Source organism: Microcaecilia unicolor, chromosome 11 (assembly GCF_901765095.1).
Source record: "Microcaecilia unicolor chromosome 11, aMicUni1.1, whole genome shotgun sequence".
NCBI lineage: Eukaryota > Metazoa > Chordata > Amphibia > Gymnophiona > Siphonopidae > Microcaecilia > Microcaecilia unicolor.
Genome location: NC_044041.1, coordinates 202,895,222 through 202,916,106, shown reverse-complemented (window position 1 = coordinate 202,916,106; position 20,885 = coordinate 202,895,222). Strand labels below are relative to the sequence as shown.

Here is a 20,885-nt window from a genome sequence, read left to right as displayed (position 1 = left end):
TTCCAGCAGTATTTCACAAAAGGCTCTGTCCAACAACTGTGACATCGCCTCCTGCTGGTGGAGAAGAGGACTATGTCTGAATTTAAGAAAGTGTGGGACAGGCATCTGGGATCCCTGAAGAAAAGGAGACAGTGGTTGCTGTGGATGGGCCATTTGACTCTTCTCTGCCGTCATGTTTCTATGTTTTAAGACATACAGAATTGTACATGTATTTCTCAGCAGACAGACATTTTACAAAAATACACATGAAACCAATGAGGCATGAACTCACAATTTCACAACTTCCACCTGGAAATGGCACCACTTGAGTGCTGTGCGAAGACGCAGCCACACTGGGCGCAAGAGAAGCTTATTGCTCCCTGTCTGTTGTCTTCTCTTCTTGCAAATCCCAAAGTGACGTTTGTTGCTTTTAAGTCATACAAGGATTCATAGCTTTGCAATAGGTGTAGTGGCATGGATTTAATCTAACATATAATTGTTTTAATTCTTATTTGGCTGCACCAACCCTGATAAAGTGATGAAAAACGGTCCATGTCGGTGGTCTGCGTTATTAAGTTAAGTGCCTAAAATATTGGAGCTCTATCACTTTTATAGAAAATGCTTTAAAAAGTTTTTTAAAACTGAGCTTTAAAGTTTGATAGGATTAAAAAGTATTATTTAGTGATTTTGTAAAAACAAACAAACAGCTGAAGATAAAGGCAAGCCATGAGTTGTGGCTCATGTGAAACAAGTTGCCACTGATGGATCGGGAAGAAGTATAATTATTGAATGATTTAAAGTGTGGAAAGTGTTGGGATTTGTGATTTGCTTGATGATTGCCTCCACTTGAGATCTACTTCAATTGATTAAATTGTGATTTCTCAAGGTCTCCTTTTCTTGGCCATAGCACAGTGGGCAGAACAGGGTTGCCAGAGGACGTGTGGTACAGGGCAAACTTCTGGCAGTACAGTACCCAATTCCACATGCAGCTGGCCCATTAAGTCAACTTATAAGTGCCTGCCAATTAAATAGTGAGGTCACAATTGTATTTACTTTTTATGTTAGAGACACAAATAAACAACGGGAGATTAAAGAATTACTCTCTCAGTACCTCATGTAAAAGCACTTTTAAAAGTTGGTGCATGCCTCAGAGCTAGTGCAAAACTCCACAATGATATTTTTTCCCATATACATGTATTCCCTTAAAAACATGTAGATTTTCAGCCTGCCTAAAAGCCAAAAATATATATTGTCTATTTATATGGATGTATTTTTGTTAGCTGCATAGTTGCAGGAGTGATTTGCAATATATAACCATCATATTTGAAAGCAAAGCCACACCTCCCTGAAATTTCTGGGCACTTGAATGTCATGTCAAATAGCTGCTCTCTGAAATCATCATTTACATGTGCAGATGCTTCTAAGATAACCTCCTTTCTGCTGTGTATTATGGACAAAGGGAGGCACCAGGCCCATCTCCTCTGTCCATTCTTCCTTCCTAATGCATTACACATGCTGGTTTGCTGACAGATTATTGCAGGTTATGGACCTGGATCCATTTTGAACTTGTGTCCTTTCCCCATTGCAGCTGAAGTATAAGGTAGAACTCCCCCCCCCCCCCCCCCCCAACCTCTACCCTGCTTTTTTAATTTTGAGAAAATTACCATTATCCAACAGAACCTGTATGCCAAGTTGGTCCCAGTCTTCTCGGTTCACTTCTTGTTCCTTGCCCCCACCCCTAGAAGGCTAATCCATGCACCCAGGGTCCTTCCCAGAACAGGTCCTGGAATAGAAGAGAACCTACCATGGGCTCTAGTTGGCCATTTGCTGTCATCACCAACCAAATGCCAGTGCTCTTCAGTGGGCAGTGCCCTACTGTCCAAATTAAATTAAAATTTGTGGAAATACTTTTCTCCATAAAGAAATAAATATACCAGCAACTTTGCCTCAATTATAAGATGTCTGACTTGATTGCAACATGTTCTCTGAATTGGCTGGCAGTTCTTGGTTAAGAATGGCCCTGCCAGTGCCATTAATTTCATGGGATTGTTAAATATTAGTCACACACAGGCCCCTGCCAACAGAGGCTTCTTGCAGCCTCTGTTGGGATGCGACAGACTCCACAGGAGGTTAAATACTAATACATTCCAACTCATTAAGGCAAAAGGGTTTGATGATAGTTTTATTTCACTCTAGTCCTTCTGTACCCCCCACCCCTCCAACACAGCTAGAATAAATCATTAAGGGCAAATGAATGTGAGACCAGTGTCCTGGAAACAAACATTCCATAATTAAGGAATATGTATGCATATAAACATGATAAGAGTTAATGAGACGTCTGCTTAAGGATTATGTAGGGTAAAAAGGAGGAGTTTAGTAGCACATTAGTGCAGAACATCTTAAGAATAATCATTTAATTCAGGCCTTCCCACACCAGTCCTCAGCACCTGATAAGTCAGTTAGGTTTTCAGCATATCCAAAATGAATATGCCTGAATATATATTTGGCTTAGAATGGAAGCATTGCACACAGAGATTTTGCATCTCTGCAAATATTTGAGTCATAATCTTCCAGTCTTTATACTACTTGTATAAATCTTGCATAAAGATGTTGGTTGGTTGTACTGAATATCTAGGAGAACCTAGGTTTTTGTGATGGACTTTTCCTCAGAGGTCCAGTCATGCTTCACACTGTCCTTTCAAATACTGGGTCATAGTCTAAAATGAGACCATCCCAAGTAGCTGAAAGACAGGAAACAAGCCAAAGTAGGAATAAAAAGACAAGTCCAAGGGAGCTTGGACTGTAAAGAAGGAATGTCGTATTACCTGCAGGACCATGTCTGATCAACGTAATGCTAACACTCTAAAAGTTGTTTCTACAAAGGGCACTGAAGCACATCTGAGCTAAGACAGGCCTATATTATCGTCATTCTTGCAAAAATGCCATGAGATCTTTAATATTCACAGCGAAGGTTTACAGTTCATTCTCTAATAAATGCATTTCAAATTCCTAAATTAATTGATTTGAATTAGCTCACACACCTTGAGTTACTGCAACAAATGTAAGATACATTCAGGTGCTGTAGGTATTTCCTTGTCCCTGGAACAATGGAAGGAAAGTGACCAGGCCTTCCTCAAAGTCACAGGGGGCTGCAGTGGTTATTTGAACTCTGGGCTTCCCTGGCTCTTCTCACCCCTGTGCTAATCATGATATGCAAGACATCAAACTATAACTTGGTACTAGGGATGTGGTTTTGTTAGAATGCCTCAAAAAACCTAGTGCACATGCAATTGATTTGTGCACAGTAAAAACTTCCAATGTATGTTAAATTTTTATTGAATGCTTATCTGAACAAATTGGAAAAATGCTCCCAAAAATCAGGAAAAAGTCAGAAAAATCCAGAAGCAAGTCTAACATTTTTTGCCTGTGCATATCCTTATTCGGTACACAAGAGGGGTGAAAGCAAGACATTGTGACTGGACATCCCTGCAGAGAAGCAGCTAATGATATGTACAAATCCTTTAGTGGCCAGGATACAAGGCTTACCTGGGCCAGACATGGTTTATCACTATCTCACAGCAAGCAAGCAGCAACTTGGCTGCAGACATTCTCTGCAGCTAACGGCTTGTGCTAATTTGTGTTACATTAAATGAGATGTTTAACAGAATTAGGAACTCGTTATAGGTTTGATTTAATGTATGTTCCTCCCTCAGAAGCAGTGGGAGAAGAGGCTCTTCTTGATCAGGCCATTGAGTGCATTAATAACTTCCTTTTTACCTCCTGTCATTAGCATCTTCACATTTACTATTATGTCACAGCAGGGCACAACAGCTCTTTGCTACATTAGTGCAAAGCTCAGTTTTTACAGAGGTCCAACTGTTTCACAGATGTACACAGAAAGAATGCCTACTTGAAGAAACTGGTTCTCAAGGCCCTATTTAGAGATTTTGGGCAGCTTAATAGAACTGTGGAGGAGTGGCCCAGTGGTTAGGGTGGTGGACTTTGGTCCTAGGGAACTGAGTTCGATTCCCGGCACAGGCAGCTCCTTGTGACTCTGGGCAAGTCACTTAACCCTCCATTGCCTGCCGCATTGAGCCTTCCATGAGTGGGAAAGCGTGGGGTACAACTGTAACAAAAATAAATAACTCAAATGTGCTACTTTTAAGGCTTCTCCAGCGTGGGGTACAAATAACTCAAATGTGCTGCTTTTAAGGCTTCTCCCATGCTACAGCTAGCTGCCTTGACACAGAGACAGAAGAAATAACCCCAGATAGCAAGAAGGGTGAAGGTGTGCACAGCAGGGGCGTAGCCAGACACCCAATTTAGGGTGGGCCTGGGCCCAAGATGGGTGGGCAGAACTCCACCCTGTCCCACAAGTGATTTGGTCTCTCCCTCTCTCGCCTGCATGCCATATGGTCTCTCAAACATCCCCCTCCCCCATACCTTTTAAATAGCAGATTTTCACTGGCAGCAAGCAGCAAATAATACACACTGCTCATGTTGGCTTCACAGCCTTCCCTCTGATACAACTTCCTGTTTCCGCATAGGCGGGAATACATCAGAAGGAAGGCTGGTATGCAGGAAGGACAGGAATTTTCGGCTGGTGGGGCTTGGGCATCCCTGCCAGCCACTTCATAGGTGTGCTGCTACTGGGTGGGCCTGAGCTACTGGTGCACAGGCTACTGCAATTTGCCCCTTTAATTTGCCTTTCAATGTAACCTCACCAAAAACATACAGTAATATGCAAATACATGAACAAACCAAGTTTCAATGTAGTCTTACATATTAATGAATTTGCCTTTGAAAAATGCCTTTTCCTGTACACTGACAAACTTTTACATTAAAATATTTTTTTTAAAACCCTTTATTTATAAAATATGTACATTGTAGTTCCTCTGTAAATGTATTTACATTCAAAAAGTTTATAAACAACCTCTGAAAATGCACATATATCAAATTACACTATGTACAGTAAGTTCTCACAAATGGAACAGAACAGTAATTTTGGGTACTTCAAGAGAAGTTGAAAGGAGAAAGTTACTTATTTGCTGGACCACATGCCTGTAACGATGTACTAAAAACTGTTACTACTTATAAACATATCCATGCACAAAGGTGAAGACCAGGAACACACAGGAAACTAGTTGCATGCAAACATTTAAATTATAAAATACCCTTCTCTAATAAAATTCATACCACAACGCTACAAATTTCTGTTTCCTTTTGTGATTATTGAGCATAAATAATTTTATAGCACCCTCTGTTGCCGGCGTTTGCAATGCAAACGGTACAATTCCAGCATTAGCTTTCAAGTATGGATCCATTCTGAATTTTGCGAGATGGACTTTGGTCTTGCCTTTAAATTCCAGGCGTTCTGATTTCTGCTGCCCAAAATCTTTAGCTAATGGGAATATGCTGGTATAGAACAGGTAGCACTTTGCTGAAAGTACTTTCCCTGGGTCACTAAACTTTACCCCTGCAGATTCTTGTAAGCACAACAGGGCTTTTGCTTAGTTAAAGGTGTGAAGCCCTAGTGAAAGACAACTCTTGAAGGACAAAAATTTACCAATACAAAACACCCATTCCTGCTAAAAATCCAATACTAATCCACAAAAAAGGAATAGAGCAGTTTTGGAAGGCAATTTTTTTTTTTTTATCTAGGTAAGTTATTGTGATATTATTGGCAAGTTCATTAGTTGAGAAAGTTACTGTCTCCCAACTAAAGAAATCAAGGACCAGATCTATCATGTCAGCACAGTACGGGAGTTTAAAACAACCACCTCTGACCCAGGTCCCCTTAGCAAGATACATTTTCAATGTAAGAAATTACACAGGTACTATGGCCTGATTGCATTATTCAATTCCTTTCTAACAGTTTTAATATACATATGCCCTAAATTGATACCTATAGGAATGAATGGAGACCTGATCTCATTTTAAGCTGTCTTTCTGGTCCACTGTCTGCATCACTACTACAAACCAGTAAGGACCAGCACCAAGGTCACTAGATACAGAGGTTGCAAGCACAGCAGTACAAAAATGCAGAATTAACCTTCAAATATTAAAGCAGAAACTTTAAGACATCTAGCTCTCCAAGAAAGGAAAGACACTCCGGCTCATGCGCTTCTTGGCTGTGGCCTGCTCTTGCCGTAGTCGCTTGGGTGAAGGAGTTCCACGAATAGTCAATTTATTTTTGTACACCTGAATGAGAATCAAGTGGGGGAAAAGAAACAGGTCAACTTATCCAAATGTACAACAGCTAAAATTTCCTCACAAGAAAGAGAAGTCCTCCACAACACTGTTCACTCCAAACATGGAGAACAGTCTGGGACAATTCTTTGCTTCTCGGTCACAACTACTAACTTATCTACTAGGTCACCAGTTCATTTTGCCTTTTAACAGTTTCAGGCTGATTTGAATTGGTGACCTGTTAGATATTCCCTCATTCTGCCAAATGTACAGATATTTTTAGTAGCAGGACCAGCAGGACCTAAGTTATGGAATTTTCTTCCATATGAATTGAGCTTGATTACAATGCAGATGGCTTTTCATATGAGTCTTAAAGCATATTTGTTTCAACAGGACTTTGATGACTGCAGTTGATTGATAGAATCGATCTTTTCTAGTACATGTATTGGTAAGCTTTTAACTGTTTTTCATTTATGTTTTTATGTCTTCAGACTGATCAGAAGAATGGAGTCCAATAAACGCTGGCACTAAGATTTCTTTGCTTGCTGCCACACCGGGACATATGAGATCTTTTTCCTCCTTTTTAAGATTTTTAAGTAGGCTATTTAATCAGATATCCAATATAAGATTTACAAACATACAAGTGTCTTCAGCTTTAATGATTGATGTTTTTATGTCTACTATTATGAGTGCATTTTGTGAACTGCTTATGCAATATATAAATCTGTAAATAACTAAAAATGCATACCTTTGTGCTGATCTACTCAGGCAATCTGTTACTTAGATTCTAAGCCCTTTAGGGACAGGAAAATACCTACTGTACCTGAATGTAACTCAAAAGGGCATGAGCTAAATTCAACAGCCATATATTTGATGCCCACAGAAAATTTGATTGTAGCTAATTAGAACTAGGTTGCAGTAAGGGATTACAACCTAGTTTTCCAGCATTAAAGCAAAATTTCAAAATGAGAATGTTTCTTCTTTTTCTACTTATTTAACACATTTTTAAAATTACCTCTCTTCTCCAGGTCTTAGTGGTATCCAGCTGAAAACATAAGGCGTACCTGTGGCTTCAGTTTTTCCATTGCTCCTTCCTTCTTTCCTGGAGAGAGTGTTTGGAAGACAAAATTCCTAGAATTGCGAGGTGCACTGGGATTCAGTTCAGACATAGCTGCCAGCTTCTGAAGCACTTCCTTTGGTTTATTCAGCAGTGATCCATTCTTTAACTGAGGAAAAACCCACACCAGATTCATGCTCGGCATTTTGCACATCTATTACATTGTGTAAAGCCTAAGACTGCAGTGCAGATAAGGAGCACCAGCTACAACTGACAGAACAAACTGCGCATATGCGGCTTTTTTTTTTGTTTTGTTTTTTAATAACCAAAGACCCCAACAGGCTTAAAACCCAAGTAATAGACCGGGACTGCAAAGGGCAGCATGTCCACCACCTGCTGGAGACTGAGAACTACTGGCTTTTTGAGGGGCTGCACAGCAGGCTTATAGCAAAACTCTGAAGTTAGTGGTTCTCAGTCTCCACCTGCTGGTCAGAGCGGTGAATCTGGAAAACTTAGGGTTAACATTTATGTCTTAAAATTGTAAGAAATTGCCTTTAGCGATTTGTTGAGAAGATGCAAGTCTCAGCAGTTCTCACCGGACATTAAGAAAAGAGCCTGTATTTGATTAGTGTGTGAACAAAATTGTTTCTAAATTTACACTAATGAGGGGCCCCAGGATGGAGGAAGGAGAATAACTTTAAAGTAAAAGGTGTTTACCTCATCTGTGGTTTCAGAACTATAAATGTAACCATTTGCACTACTAGATTTGGGGAGACTTAGAACAGAAAGATTTCTCTAGTCTCCCCCCTTGTAACAAGATACCTTATGCAATTCTAAATAAAGACCAGTTTCACCGACTACTTGTAGACAACTGGAAGGTAGATTCTGAAGAATAAAACACGGAGTGCATATACCCATCTGCGCCAGTCTGGAGGGACACTATGGCATGTGCTTTCTTTTCTTGGAACAACGAAATATAGATGGAGAATCTTCCTACACTTCACTCAGGCTCCAGAAATGGTGCTACTGCTCCGAGGTCAAAGAGATTCTGCAGCATGGCCTGTACCACCACTACTTTGGCAGGGGCACAACAAGGTGATACCAAGAATGAGTCTGCAAAAGGGCAAGCAAAATCTAGTCTGTAACCTTATCACATCCAAAATCCATTTGGTCAGATGCGATTTAGATCCATTCCTTGGCAAAGAGAGAGAGGAATATCCCCTGAACTCGGTGAGTGATGGACCTGGAGGCCATCACTGTGACGACTGAGAGGAGCAAGAGGGCCAAGGTCCTTGGTTAGTTCCTTTCCTGTAGCCTCAAAAGGAAAGCTGATGTGCTTGAAACCAGAAGCACTGAGACGACCTGGAGCATCCCAGCCTTACCTCTTAGAATCTCAAAATCTAGCCCTAGAAGAAGCTTGTTGAAAGGAAGTTTTAGGTTTATCCAAAGGTAAGCTTTGCAGTTTGAGTTCTCCCATGTCTTTAACCAACGTTTTGAGATCTTCTCCAAACAGTAACTTGCCCTTGCTAAGTAGCCTAAGAGAGGTCTTAGAAGTAGTATCTGCAGACCAATTTCTGAGCTATAAAAAGCATCTAGCAGAAGCTGCTACCGCCATGCCCCTCACAAATGTTCTGAACAAGGTCATAGACAGCATCTGCTACATAAGCATGGTTCGCCTCAAGATGAATCACATCCTCTGATTACTCAACCTTCTCAATGTGGGATCAAATGGAGGGAAGCCCTAGAAAAACATAGGCTCTGTATACTGCCACTTTGTGTCTTGCACCAAGCTTCCCTCTACTGGGATAGTAGTCTTCTTAAGAGCTGAAACCAAGGCATCAAACTTAGGATGTTTTATCTTTTCTTTTTCCTCAAGAACCAATGGATAGAGTTTAGCCATAGCTCTGTCTACTCTAAGACCCACTTCTGAACAGTCCCACTCCACCAAAATAAGAGCTTTAATAGCGTGCTGCAAAAGAAATGCCTTCAAAGGCTTCCTTATACTTTGAAGGGTGGGATTGACACCCCACCCCCCCAAACAGGGAGTTTGTCACCTTCCAGCTCACTTAGGAAAGCTGTCTTAGGACCCAGATATGTCTCATGGTTTCAAACAGCAACTGACAAAGCAGAATGGGAGCCCAGGGCATTTACTGTCTCCAAACACCTCTGCTTGGATGCTGAAGCAGAGGAAGGCAAGGGAAGACTTCCACCTTCCCCAACTTATTCATGAGCGCTTCAATACAAAGAATTTATACAAAAGCAATACAAAGTCAGGAGAAAAGGGAATCTCTGCTCCCAGAGATTAACCACAAGCCTAAAGAAGATTAGGAGAAACATCTAAAGCCTGAAAATTGTGTCTCTGGAGGTCCTGTACCATAGCCTGCTGGTCAGAGTCCTCCAACCTAGGAGCTATCGTAGATAGCACTTCAGAGAAGGAACATAGCAAAATGGTTCCATCCACGGTATTGTAGTAAGAACTGCAGGTCTGTACAGCTGCAGAAAGATGCTCTTTTTCTTTCCAAAAAACAATTTCCTGCTCACTACAGGGTTCCCCCCCTCTCAGTCAGTTGCAGAAAAAGACTCACCAGAGTTAGAAGCACAATCCCTCCTTGTAGTACCTAAGTGACCCTTGCACAAGGCACAGAATTTATTTATTTAGGTCTCTTATATACTGCCTACAAGGTACTACTATTAAACATTTCTATAACGCTACTAGATTTACGCAGCGCTGTACAAATGAACATGAAAAGACAGTCCCTGCTCAACAGAGCTTACAATCTAAATTGGACAGACTGCGGTTTACTTCAGACACACCAACCATGTCAGAAATCAAGGTTGGTGCTGCGGCCCAATGTGACGAAGTCAAAACCAGTTACTCTCCAAATCAACTGTCTGTCTCCTTGAGCTCCCTTGTAGCTAGGTGAAAAAGTAAAAACTCACCCCCAAACTACAGAAAATCAGAAAAGCCTTTTGCAGAAAACAGGTTGTTCTCAGTTTCCTCTCGATTACAAAACTGCAAAAAAAATTCCTATTCTTGCTCTTTTTTTTTTTTAATCAGGGAAAAAGAGATGAGAGAAAGGGAAGGTGGTGGTTAAAGGAAGGATTACAGGGAGGAAGCTCAGATTTCTCTGAACTATCCCCTAAAGTCTTTTTTTTTTCAGCAGCTAAGCTCAAAAGTCAGGCAATCCTCTGCTCAGGTGGCCCAGGAGGTTGTACTGTTGACCAGTTCAGGAGCTGCACAATTCAACAGTAACCATCTGGTGGAGAAAGAGAAATACTAAACACCTGAAAGCTGCACAGTGCTTTTATAGGGCAGGGCTCACAAATGTGTTCTGTCTCCACCTACTGGTTGACACACACAAACCCACAGGTTCTGGACTGGTCTGGTAAGGATGACTAGGAGGCATATTTTCAAAGCACTTTGGGAGGCTAAGTTCCATAGGTTTCTATGGAACTTTGGGAACCTAAGTGCTTTGAAAATGAGCCCCTAGGAATCTCAAATTTGCATTCCATCAGGCCATTACAAGAAGCTTTAAGGTAGATATTTAAAGGGATTTAAGCAGGCAGGAGAAATGTTTTACCAGTTTTAAACCCTAAATCAGTGGGCCACGAGGGAATCTTCAGCAGTACCTGAGTAGGCAGTGCAACTAAATATCTCCTCTGACTGCTGCCACACTGTCTGGTTAAGTGTTGCTGAATAATTCCCCCCTGGTGTGGTCTATGGGTGGAGTGAGGTCAGACTCTGAAGGTAAGTGGGCTCTACCAATATTCAGTACCAGTGCCTGCATATCTGGGTAGGCAGATACCGTTTTTATCATGGCAATAACAGTATTTTTGTAAACGCAGTACTAGCTATGTTAATTTCTTAAAGCAGTTTTAATATTTAATCCTGGAGCGACACCAGCTATTTCTATTAGATATATATATATAGATTTGAAAATGCATCAGCAGGTTCAATATCCACTATATTCTCATTTTGGCTACTTGGCTTACTGCAGTTCTGCTCCAATTCTCTTTACCTACGAAACAATTGGAAGATGCATGATTAGCCTGCTAGAACTAACCTGAAGTGAAGCAGGTCTGAATGCATGGAAAGGACTCTTTGATATCAAGTCAGACTTCATTTCCTGCATGGATGTTACTGAAAAGAAGCAGAAAAATACTACTATTGAATTATCTTTAACACTGTTTTTACAACATGAAAAATCCTGTCTCTTAATGACGTTGATAGATATTATGGAGGCAATCTCTACCATCAGTTATCATGATCTGCCATGCACTTTTGAATGAATTCCCTAGTCATATTATAAAACCTGGACTTTACCACATGATTGTACAATAAAAAAATATGCACTCTTGCTACACTTCTCCCAGGACACAAATTTCTCCGGGAGACCATGCTGAATCAGCATACCTCTCTTCTGAAGGGCTTTAGCTGTAGCCTTTTTGGCTAACTTCATAAACTGACTGTCCTCCCCAATGTCCTCATCATCTGCTTCTGTGTTTTTTCCATTCTGCACATAAAAAAAACCAAGACACAAAGTGACTACTAATTCACGAAGAGATTTGAGAAACCAAAATAGCTGAATCCAGTAACGTTTCCTCGATTGTACAGGCACAGAAGTTATTTTTCAATTATTTTTGTAGCTACTGGCAAGGTCTTTGTCTCACAGCTTAGTCTTTGGTAAACTGAAGATTCAGAAATGCTTAATGTACTAGTTGTCTGTGTGACATAATGTGATCAAAATGACAGTGTCATCAGCAGTGGTACCTGTTCACGTAGCCACTGTTCTCTCTCAAAACGTTCTTTTCGCCATTTTGCCTCAGTCTCATCAAATTCTTCATTTAGAACTTCAGTGTCATCGTCAGAATCTCTGTGGAACATGTCCATCTGAGAAGCATCTTCTATTAATAAACACAGTTAAGTCATTAGTGTCAGATCAGCAAGCACTGAAATCTGAGAACTACAGATAATGCATACGTTATTTTTCCAGAAAGTCTGGGAGAGCAAATATTTAAATATAATGTCTAGCAGCTGATTTTTTTTTTTAATTTTTCTATTAAGCACCTCCAAAGGTTTCTCCTACTCTCTCTACAACGATTTCTAGTATTAGGAACCTAACATAGAACTGTAAATCTATGTAAAAGAATTGCAGGCCTAAAGTTAGGTAACTTTTCAATTGAAAACTTATATGGCTGAATTAAAGTGAAAATTAGATTGTAAGCTCTGTCGAGCAGGGACTGTCTCTTCATGTTCAAATGTACAGCGCTGCGTACGTCTAGTAGCGCTTTAGAAATGATAAGTAGTAGTAGTAAAATCTGCTTATGTTTAGACACTTGAGAACTAGATACTATCTGTCATGCCTAAAAAATTGTTGCCAAAGCGAAATACACCTAGATGTATTCTATAAAGTATGCTTAAATTTAGACATTCTTTATAGAATAAGCCTAAATTTCCACGCAGTTTATAAAATACGCCAAACACCCATCCACACAACTAAATTTAGTTGCAGGCAGTTACGCCAAGTAAAGCTTGGTTGCCAATGCCTGAATTATGCGCAAACCAGGTATATTCTATAACAACACACATAGATTTTAGAAACACCCATGACCCGCCCATTCCACACCCTCTTTTCAATTATGTGACTTAGAATTTGCGTGCATCACGTTATAGAATACTCTTAGTTGTGCACATAAATTCTACTTAATGCCAATTAGTGAAAATAGTTGCTTGTTAAGTAGCAATTGTCGGCGCTGACTGGCTTGCTATGTTGCACTACGTAGAATCCGGGGGTAATTTTATAAAATGTACGAGTGTAAATTTACATGCAGAAAAAGCCTTTTATACAATTCTGTGGTGATATATGAGCATGTAAGTACATGGCAACAAGACAGCAAGTACTGACGCATGTGCCACATGGAGGCATTCCAGTTGGTGGAGGGGGGGGTACTTTGCATCTCCATCCTTGCTCCATCCAATGTATATGCACATTAAAAAAAAAAATACTGAAGTACACATGCAGAATACACGTACAGACATGTACCAACAGATATGAAGGTACCCAAAGAGAAAAGACACCCCCCCAAATCACTAATGTTGAAAAACATACCAGGAAACGTAGATGGAAAGCGATGACCACAAATGCTCGCAGTCTAAGCAATAAAGTTCATGACCTTCAAGCCCTGATGTTGGAGGCAGACTTAGATGTTGTTGCAATCACGGAGACATGGCTCAATGGTTCCCATGAATGAGATGCAAACAAATAGATAAGATCTGAGATGACATGGTTTTACCAAAGGGTAAATCATGCCAACCAAATATGATTGAATTCTTTGACTGGGTGACCAGAGACGTGCGCTAGATGTAATCTACTTACATTTCAGCAATGCCTTTCACATGGTTCCCCACAGGAGGCTCTTGAATAAACTTGACGGGCTGAAGATAGGACCCAACGTGGTGAACTGGATTAGGAACTGGTTGACGGACAGATGCCAGAGGGTGGTGGTTAATGAAATTCGCTCAGATGAGGGAAAGGTGAGTAGTGGAGTGCTTCAGGGATCGGTGCTGGGGCCGATTCTGTTCAATATATTTGTGAGAGTGACATTGCCGAAGGGTTAGAAGGTAAAGTTTGCCTTTTTGCGGATGATACTAAGATTTGTAACAGAGTGGACACCCGGGAGGGAATGGAAAACATGAAAAAGGATCTGCCGAAGCAAGAATGGTCTAAGGTTTGGCAATTAAAATTCAATGCAAAGTGATGCACTTAGAGAGTAGAAATCCACGGGAGACGTATGTGTTAGGCGGTGAGAGTCTGATATGTACAGACGGGGAGAGAGATCTTGGGGTGATAGTATCCGAGGATCTGAAGGCGACAAAACAGTGTGACAAGGCGGTGGCCGTAACTAGAAGGTTGCTAGGCTATATAGAGAGAGGTGTGACCAGCAGAAGAAGAGAAGTTTTAATGCCCCTATATAAGTCGTTGGTGAGACCCCACCTAGAGTATTGTGTTCAGTTTTGGAGGCCGTATCTTGCTAAGGATGTAAAAAGAATTGAAGCGGTGCAAAGAAAAGCTACAAGAATGGTATGGCATTTGCGTTACAAGACATATGAGAGGCTTGCTGGCCTGAACATGTATACCCTGGAGGAAAGGAGAAACAGGGGCGATGTGATACAGACGTTCAAATATTTGAAAGGTATTAATCCTAAAACGAACCTTTTCCGTAGATGGGATGGCGGTAGAACCAGAGGACATGAAATGAGATTGAAGGGGGCAGACAAGAAAAATGTTAGGAAGTATTTTTTCACGGAGAGAGTGGTGGATACTTGGAATGCCCTCCCACGGGAGGTGGTGGAGATGAAAACGGTAACGGAATTCAAACATGCATGGGATAAACATAAAGGAATCCTGTTCAGAAGGAATGGATCCTCAGAAGCTTAGCCGAGATTGGGTGGCAGAGACGGTGGTGGGAGGCGGGGCTAGTGCTGGGCAAGACTTCTACGGTCTGTGCCCTGAAAATGGCACATACAAATCAAGGTAAGGTATACACAAAAAAGTAGCACATATGAGTTTATCTTGTTGGGCAGACTGGATGGACCGTGCAGGTCTTTTTCTGCTGTCATCTACTATGTTTTCAGACCAGGTGTAAATCCATGCACTGGCATCTGCACACTACTGGGGGTTGCTTCTGTCTGCTCCTGCCAAGGATTTAACCTATTATAGCCATGCCCAGCCTCAGTTTGAATCAGTATATCCCTACCAAAGCAAGAGTGGAAGAGAAGAAAAGAAGAACTGTATCTGTGCTCTAGACAGGGTACCCAACAGCAACACAGCAAGCAATTAGAATAGCTGGTGTAAAGAAGCATAGAAATGGCTTCACTTGTATTTTAAGTCGTATGCTTTTTTTTTTCCATACACAAATTAAACAATTAGAAACTACAGACCAAATCAGGAAGAACAGAATCAAATCGGCTATCTTTCCGCAGTCAAACAAGATAGAACCAGACTAATGCTAAAGGTGGGATCTGGGCCGGTCTGGAGGGACTAAAGGAAAGAAAATTAGAAGGTAAGATCTAATTTCTCCTTCCTTAGCATCCCTCCAGACCAACCCAGAAATGACTGATGGGAAGTACCACAGCAGTACATTCAAGGGTGGGATCCATAAAGCCCTGCGGTAAGAACGCGCTCACCAAAACCCACTTCCTGACAGGCTTGAGTATCTAACTGGTAGTGATTAACAAAAGCGTGAAGAGACGACCAGGTCGCTGCATTATGTCCAAGGGAGTAACAAGAGACCGTTCTGCCCAAGAAGAGGTCAGACACCCCTTGTGGAATAAGCCCGAACACCCTGTGGAACCACTTTGCCAGAAAGAAGATAGGCAAAAGCGATGGCTTCCTTAATCCACCACACAATAGTAGCTTTGGAAGCAGCCAGACCTTTCCGACCACCTGCCATCAAAACAAAGAGAGATGATCCGACCGTCGCAAATCTTCCGACCTACGCAAATACTCCTGCAAAACTCTTCACACATCTAGCTTCCACAAATGACACTGCTCAACCGAACCAGTAGAAGACCCCAAAACAGGTAACACGATGGACTGATTCAAGTGAAAGGACAAGACCTTTGGAAGAAAAGAGGGAATAGGACGCAAAAGTATCCTCTCTTTCGAAAAATCCAAGAAGGGTAGTCTACACAAAAGCACCTGAACCTCCAATACACATCGAGATGAAGACATGGTGACCAGGGAAAACCGTTTTAAGCATCAAGTCGTTGGCAAGAGGAAGCAGCCAGTGGCAAAAACGAAGGATGAACCAAAGCCGAAAGAACTAGGTTCAAATCCCAAGATGGAAAAAGGGGACACCTTAGTGGATGCATGCTCTGGGAAATCTAACATCGGGAAAGGACGCTAAGGATCCACCTTTGACTCAACCACGAAAACAAGCCAGGGCCACTATTTGAACTTTCAGCAAAGCAAGAGCCAGGCCTTTGTCAAAACCATCCTGCAAAAAATCCAAAATTTAAGTGATGGAACCATTGTAAAGGCTATATATTGCCATCTGCACACCAGGCCTCGAAAATACGACAAACACGCACATAAGCGAGTGAAGTTGAGGTACAGTGAGATTTCAGCATTGTAACAATGAACTTTGCAAAATACCCTCTCTTCCTTAGCTGAGCCTTCTTAAGAGTCAAGCCATAAGATAAAACCAAGCCCGATTTGGATTTGCCTCTGCCACATCAAATCCTCCGAGTTCGGAAGTTTCAGTGGCGAGTCCACCAGCACCCGCATCAGATCTGAATACCAAGGTCTTCCTGGCCAATCTGGAGCAACCAGACCCACTTGCCCACTGTGAGTCTCGATTCGCTGAACGATTCGGCCCAACAGAGGCCATGGGGGAAACACTTAGAGGAGGCCCTTCAGCCAAGGTTGAATCAGAGCATCAATTCCCTCGGATCACCAAGCCTTTTTCCGACTGAAAAACCGTCTTGTCTTGGTGTTTTGATGCGTTCCCATCAGATCAAGTACTGGGACACCACGACGATGGAACTATACCGCCATAAGCTTCCGGACTCAGGGCCCACTCCCCTGGATCCAGAGTCTGACGACTGAGAAAGTCAGCCATCACATTCTGTGAATCGGCTACAAGAACTGCAGACAGATCTAGCAGATGACACTCTGCCAAACTCATGAAAAGTGCTGTCTCCTTTGCCAACTGACAACTTCTCATGCCTCCTTGACAATTGACATATGCCACTACTGTAACATTGTCGGAGAGAACTCTCAACACTTTCCCCACAATGAGACTGTGAAACGCCTGGAGGGCTAACCGTATTGCCCTGGTCTCGAACAGATTGATGGGAGAGGAAGATAGAGACCCTGTGCTAAATGCCACAAACAATAGGCTTCCCAGACCTTGAGACTGGCATCAGTAGTCATGATCACCCATTGAGGAGAATCCAACAGAACCCCTTTGGAGAGACTGGAAGTAAGACGCCACCAATTGAGACTCGGTCATGCCAATGCTCGGAGCAGAAACCGATCCTCCAAAGAACCTGGGACACCACCAGTAAAGCAGAGCCACCTGAAGAGAACGCATATGAACCTTTGCCCAAGGAACTACTTTTACAGATGTCGCCACTGAGCCGAGAACCTGAAGGTAATATCCCTGGCCCAAGCAACAGGACAACGAAGGAGATGGCAAATCTGATCCTGCAAGTTGTGAATCCGAGGCAGCGAAAGAAAAACTCGGCCTAGAAGAGTGCTGAATGAGATCCTGAGGACTGAGTTAGTACCAAATGACTTTTGAGGGGATTTATCACCCAACTGAGGGCTTCCAAGAATTGAACGGCTGTTACCTGGAGACTCTCCTGATATGACTTTGCTCTGATCAGCCAGTCGTCTAGACAGGGATGCACCAGGATGCCCTTCCTGCGTAAGGCCACTGCGACCACCTTGGTAAAGGTCCAAGGATCTGTGGCTAGACTAAAGAGCAGGGCACAGAACTGATAATGCTGTCAACACTGCAAAATGAAGAAATTTCTGGTGCTGGCAGAGAATTGGAATGTGAAGACACGCCTCCGTCAAATCCAACATGGTCAGAAACTTTCCTGAATGAACCGTGACAATCACCAACCGAAAAGTCTCCATACGAAAAGATGAGATCTTGAGAGCCCGATTCAAGCTTTTCAGATCCAAAATGGGCCGAAAAGTTGTGTCTTTCTTGGGAACTACAAAATACATGGAATAATGTCCCGTGCCTATTTCCGCTTGATGCACGGGACAAACCATATTCAGATGTAAAAGCCACACAAGGGTAACACTGATAGCTGCCGACTTGACCCGTGAACAAGGAGACTCTAGGAAGGCATCCGGGAGTGGACGAATTAACTCTTAAGGCGTATCCGTCACGAATGATACCAAGAATCCACTGATCTGAGGTTATCTGGGCCCACCTCCCATAAAACTCTCACAACAGAGCTCCTACAGGGATGAGATGGTGGGCCCTGACACCTTCACTGCGAAAAACAACTCTGGACCTTGGAAACCTAACCACTTTCCCAGCCTCCCTGAAAGGACTGAGAACGCTGAAAGAAACGAGATCTGAGCTCCAGCAAACCGTGAAGGCCGAAAACGCCAAAAATCATGCACACAACCTTTTCCGGCCAAGAAGCCATGGCTCACCGACCGAGGATGATCCTCCGGAAGCCGAGACACCTTAGACTCTCCCAGACTCATGACTAACTTATCCAGTTCCTCACCAAATAATAAGCACCCCTAAAAGGAAACTTACTGAGCTTAGACTTAGAAGCCGCATCTGCTGACAGAGAGAATGCCGGGCAGCAACACTAAGAGCCACAGATTTAGGCAAGGCGTGAAGCAAATCATACAGCGTGTCTGCCAAAGAGGCAGACCCCAGCTCTGAAAGCTCATCGGAAGTTCTATCAAGAACATGCTCCAACCAATGAAAACACACCCTGGCCCCCAAACCACCACAAATGGCAGCTTGAACTGCCAAAATGGAAACATCAAAACAATGCTTCAACAGAGAGTCCATCCTACAATCCACAGGATCTTTCAGCACGGTTCCTTTATCCACAGGTACTGTATTCTTTTTAGTGACAGCTGAGACTATGGCATCTACCACAGGAGGCTTCAACAAGGCTTTGTCCTGGTCTGGGGTACAGATGAATCATAGACTTAGCAAAATGAAAAGGAGAGTCCGGACTGTCCCACTGCGCTTGAACTTTGTCTCTTATGTCTTGATGCATAGGAAAGGTCTTACCTGACTTACGGATCCCCTTCACCAAAAGATCCACTGTCCGCTGCATGGTGCCACCGGCTCCTCCTCAAAGTTTAGAGTGGAAGAGACTAACATGATGATCTCCTGGAGATCCTTCTTGTAGAAAATATAGACCACCAAGGGGTCTTCACTCGGTAGTAAATCACCTTGAGGAGAAAAAGGCTCTGTTAAGCCCCCAAGGTCCCTTCTCTGCATCATGAAGAAACTGGTCAGAATTCACGCAATGTTCAGGAACTGCATCTTCCTCACCATCATCCCAAATCACTCTAGGGCGCTTAGATAAGGAAGATGACAGTCTCCTGGAGGGTCCCGGGGGTAGCATCTGAAGGAGGAGCTGTTAGCCTTAAAAGAAAGGTTTTGTACATAGCCAAAAGAAATCCCAGTAGACCCCCCCCCCCCCCAGGAATTCCCCTTTGCACCACGGCAACTGTTGCCAAAATAGGACTCGAGGCATGAGCTGCAAAGGCAATTCAGTAACTGCATTCTGCGAATCCAAAATGGCAGCGGTTCCCGCCAAAACTGGAACAGCTGGTCTGCCAACACTCAACTCTCCACAAGGAGCCGCAGACCCACTGAAAGCATTTGTACGTGCCAAAGCTGCAGAAACGCCTGAATTGAGCTGTTCTGAACCTCACGCTGATACCGACGCCGTGCCATATTTACAAACCTCAGTGGAAGTCACCCCACAGCGCTAACAGTGCACAGTTTCAATTTCTCACTCATGGCTCCCATGTGTGCTCAGACTTAGTGGAGAGACGGTTGCTCCCAGCCAACGAGAAAACAATACCAGCAGCAACGAGGGACCAAAAACCAGATTGGTCTCCTTTTAGTTTTTTTTTTTTTTACCAAATTAAAGTGGCTGTCTCCCCTCAGCAAGCAAACACCCTTCCCTTGAAGGGGTTGATGCGATAATCTCCAAATTAAAACAGCTAGCCCCAAGATGGACTGCAAAACACTACTTGGGGGGGGAGGGGAGTACAACACCCCCGAGGCACCAGAGAACCCCCATGAGCATCCACCTCAGCCAGCAATAGTGACCCTGACGGAGTACAGATAAAGGCAGCTTAAAGTTCCTACCTGTTTTTTTTAAAACGAGAATGAATAACTGGGATAAATAAAGAAAAAAATACATAGATAGAAGAAAAGACTGAGACTGAAGGGATCACCACATCTACCACCTGCTGGAGACTGAGAATACTAATTCAAACTGATGCTGGGCATGGCTATAATAGGCTCCCGTAAGAATCAGAGTTCTCAGTCTCCACCTGCTGGTAGGCATGCACAACCCATCAGTCATTTTTAGGCTGTCAGGAAAGATGCTAAGGAAATTTTGTTTTTGTTACATTTGTACCCCGCGCTTTCCCACTCATGGCAGGCTCAATGCGGCTTACATATTGTATACAGGTACTTATTTGTACCTGGGGCAATTTAGCAACATGACCCCACTGATGTCATATAGATGGTTTCTAAAAAGCATACAAATTAAATTCTGAAATATAAATCCAATTTGAATAACAACATTGCTAATCTGAAGGGATGAACTCAGCCAGAAAGGCTGTTCCAAGGCCTGTATAGTACCTAAATTTTTCCAGCGGAACTTTCTTGTGCGTCCAGGACCATCACTGTGCAGGTCTCCATCTGCAAGATATTGCTCTTGGTATAAGCGTAGCTGCCGTTTATCCTCATCAAGCAACACTTTCCTGGAACCGCCACCCAGGGAAAACAAAGAAGAAAGAATTCAAGATCAATGACCAAAAAAAAAAAAAGGAAACAGTACAGGTAAAGGTTTAAGCATCATATACAAGTGCCAGATTTCACTAAAGTATACCTATGGGAGCAGCCGTTGGGAGCAGCCGAT

At 42.6% G+C, this 20,885-nt stretch overlaps 1 protein-coding gene across 4 annotated transcripts in view; it reads right to left on the bottom strand.

The window, feature by feature from the left end:
- Positions 1-4,785: 4,785 nt before the first annotated feature.
- Positions 4,786-20,885, bottom strand: part of CLSPN (claspin) — a 47,871-nt gene continuing 31,771 nt past the window's right edge. For all 4 annotated transcript variants that reach the window (XM_030219396.1, XM_030219395.1, XM_030219394.1 and 1 more), the window contains exons 20-25: positions 20,606-20,727; positions 11,997-12,130; positions 11,640-11,739; positions 11,290-11,366; positions 7,233-7,394; positions 4,786-6,180 (exon numbers count right to left, since the gene is read on the bottom strand). In XM_030219396.1, coding sequence (XP_030075256.1) covers positions 6,064-6,180; positions 7,233-7,394; positions 11,290-11,366; positions 11,640-11,739; positions 11,997-12,130; positions 20,606-20,727 — 712 coding nt within the window. In that variant the 3' untranslated portion in view covers positions 4,786-6,063. The remainder of the gene's footprint in view (positions 6,181-7,232; positions 7,395-11,289; positions 11,367-11,639; positions 11,740-11,996; positions 12,131-20,605; positions 20,728-20,885) is intronic.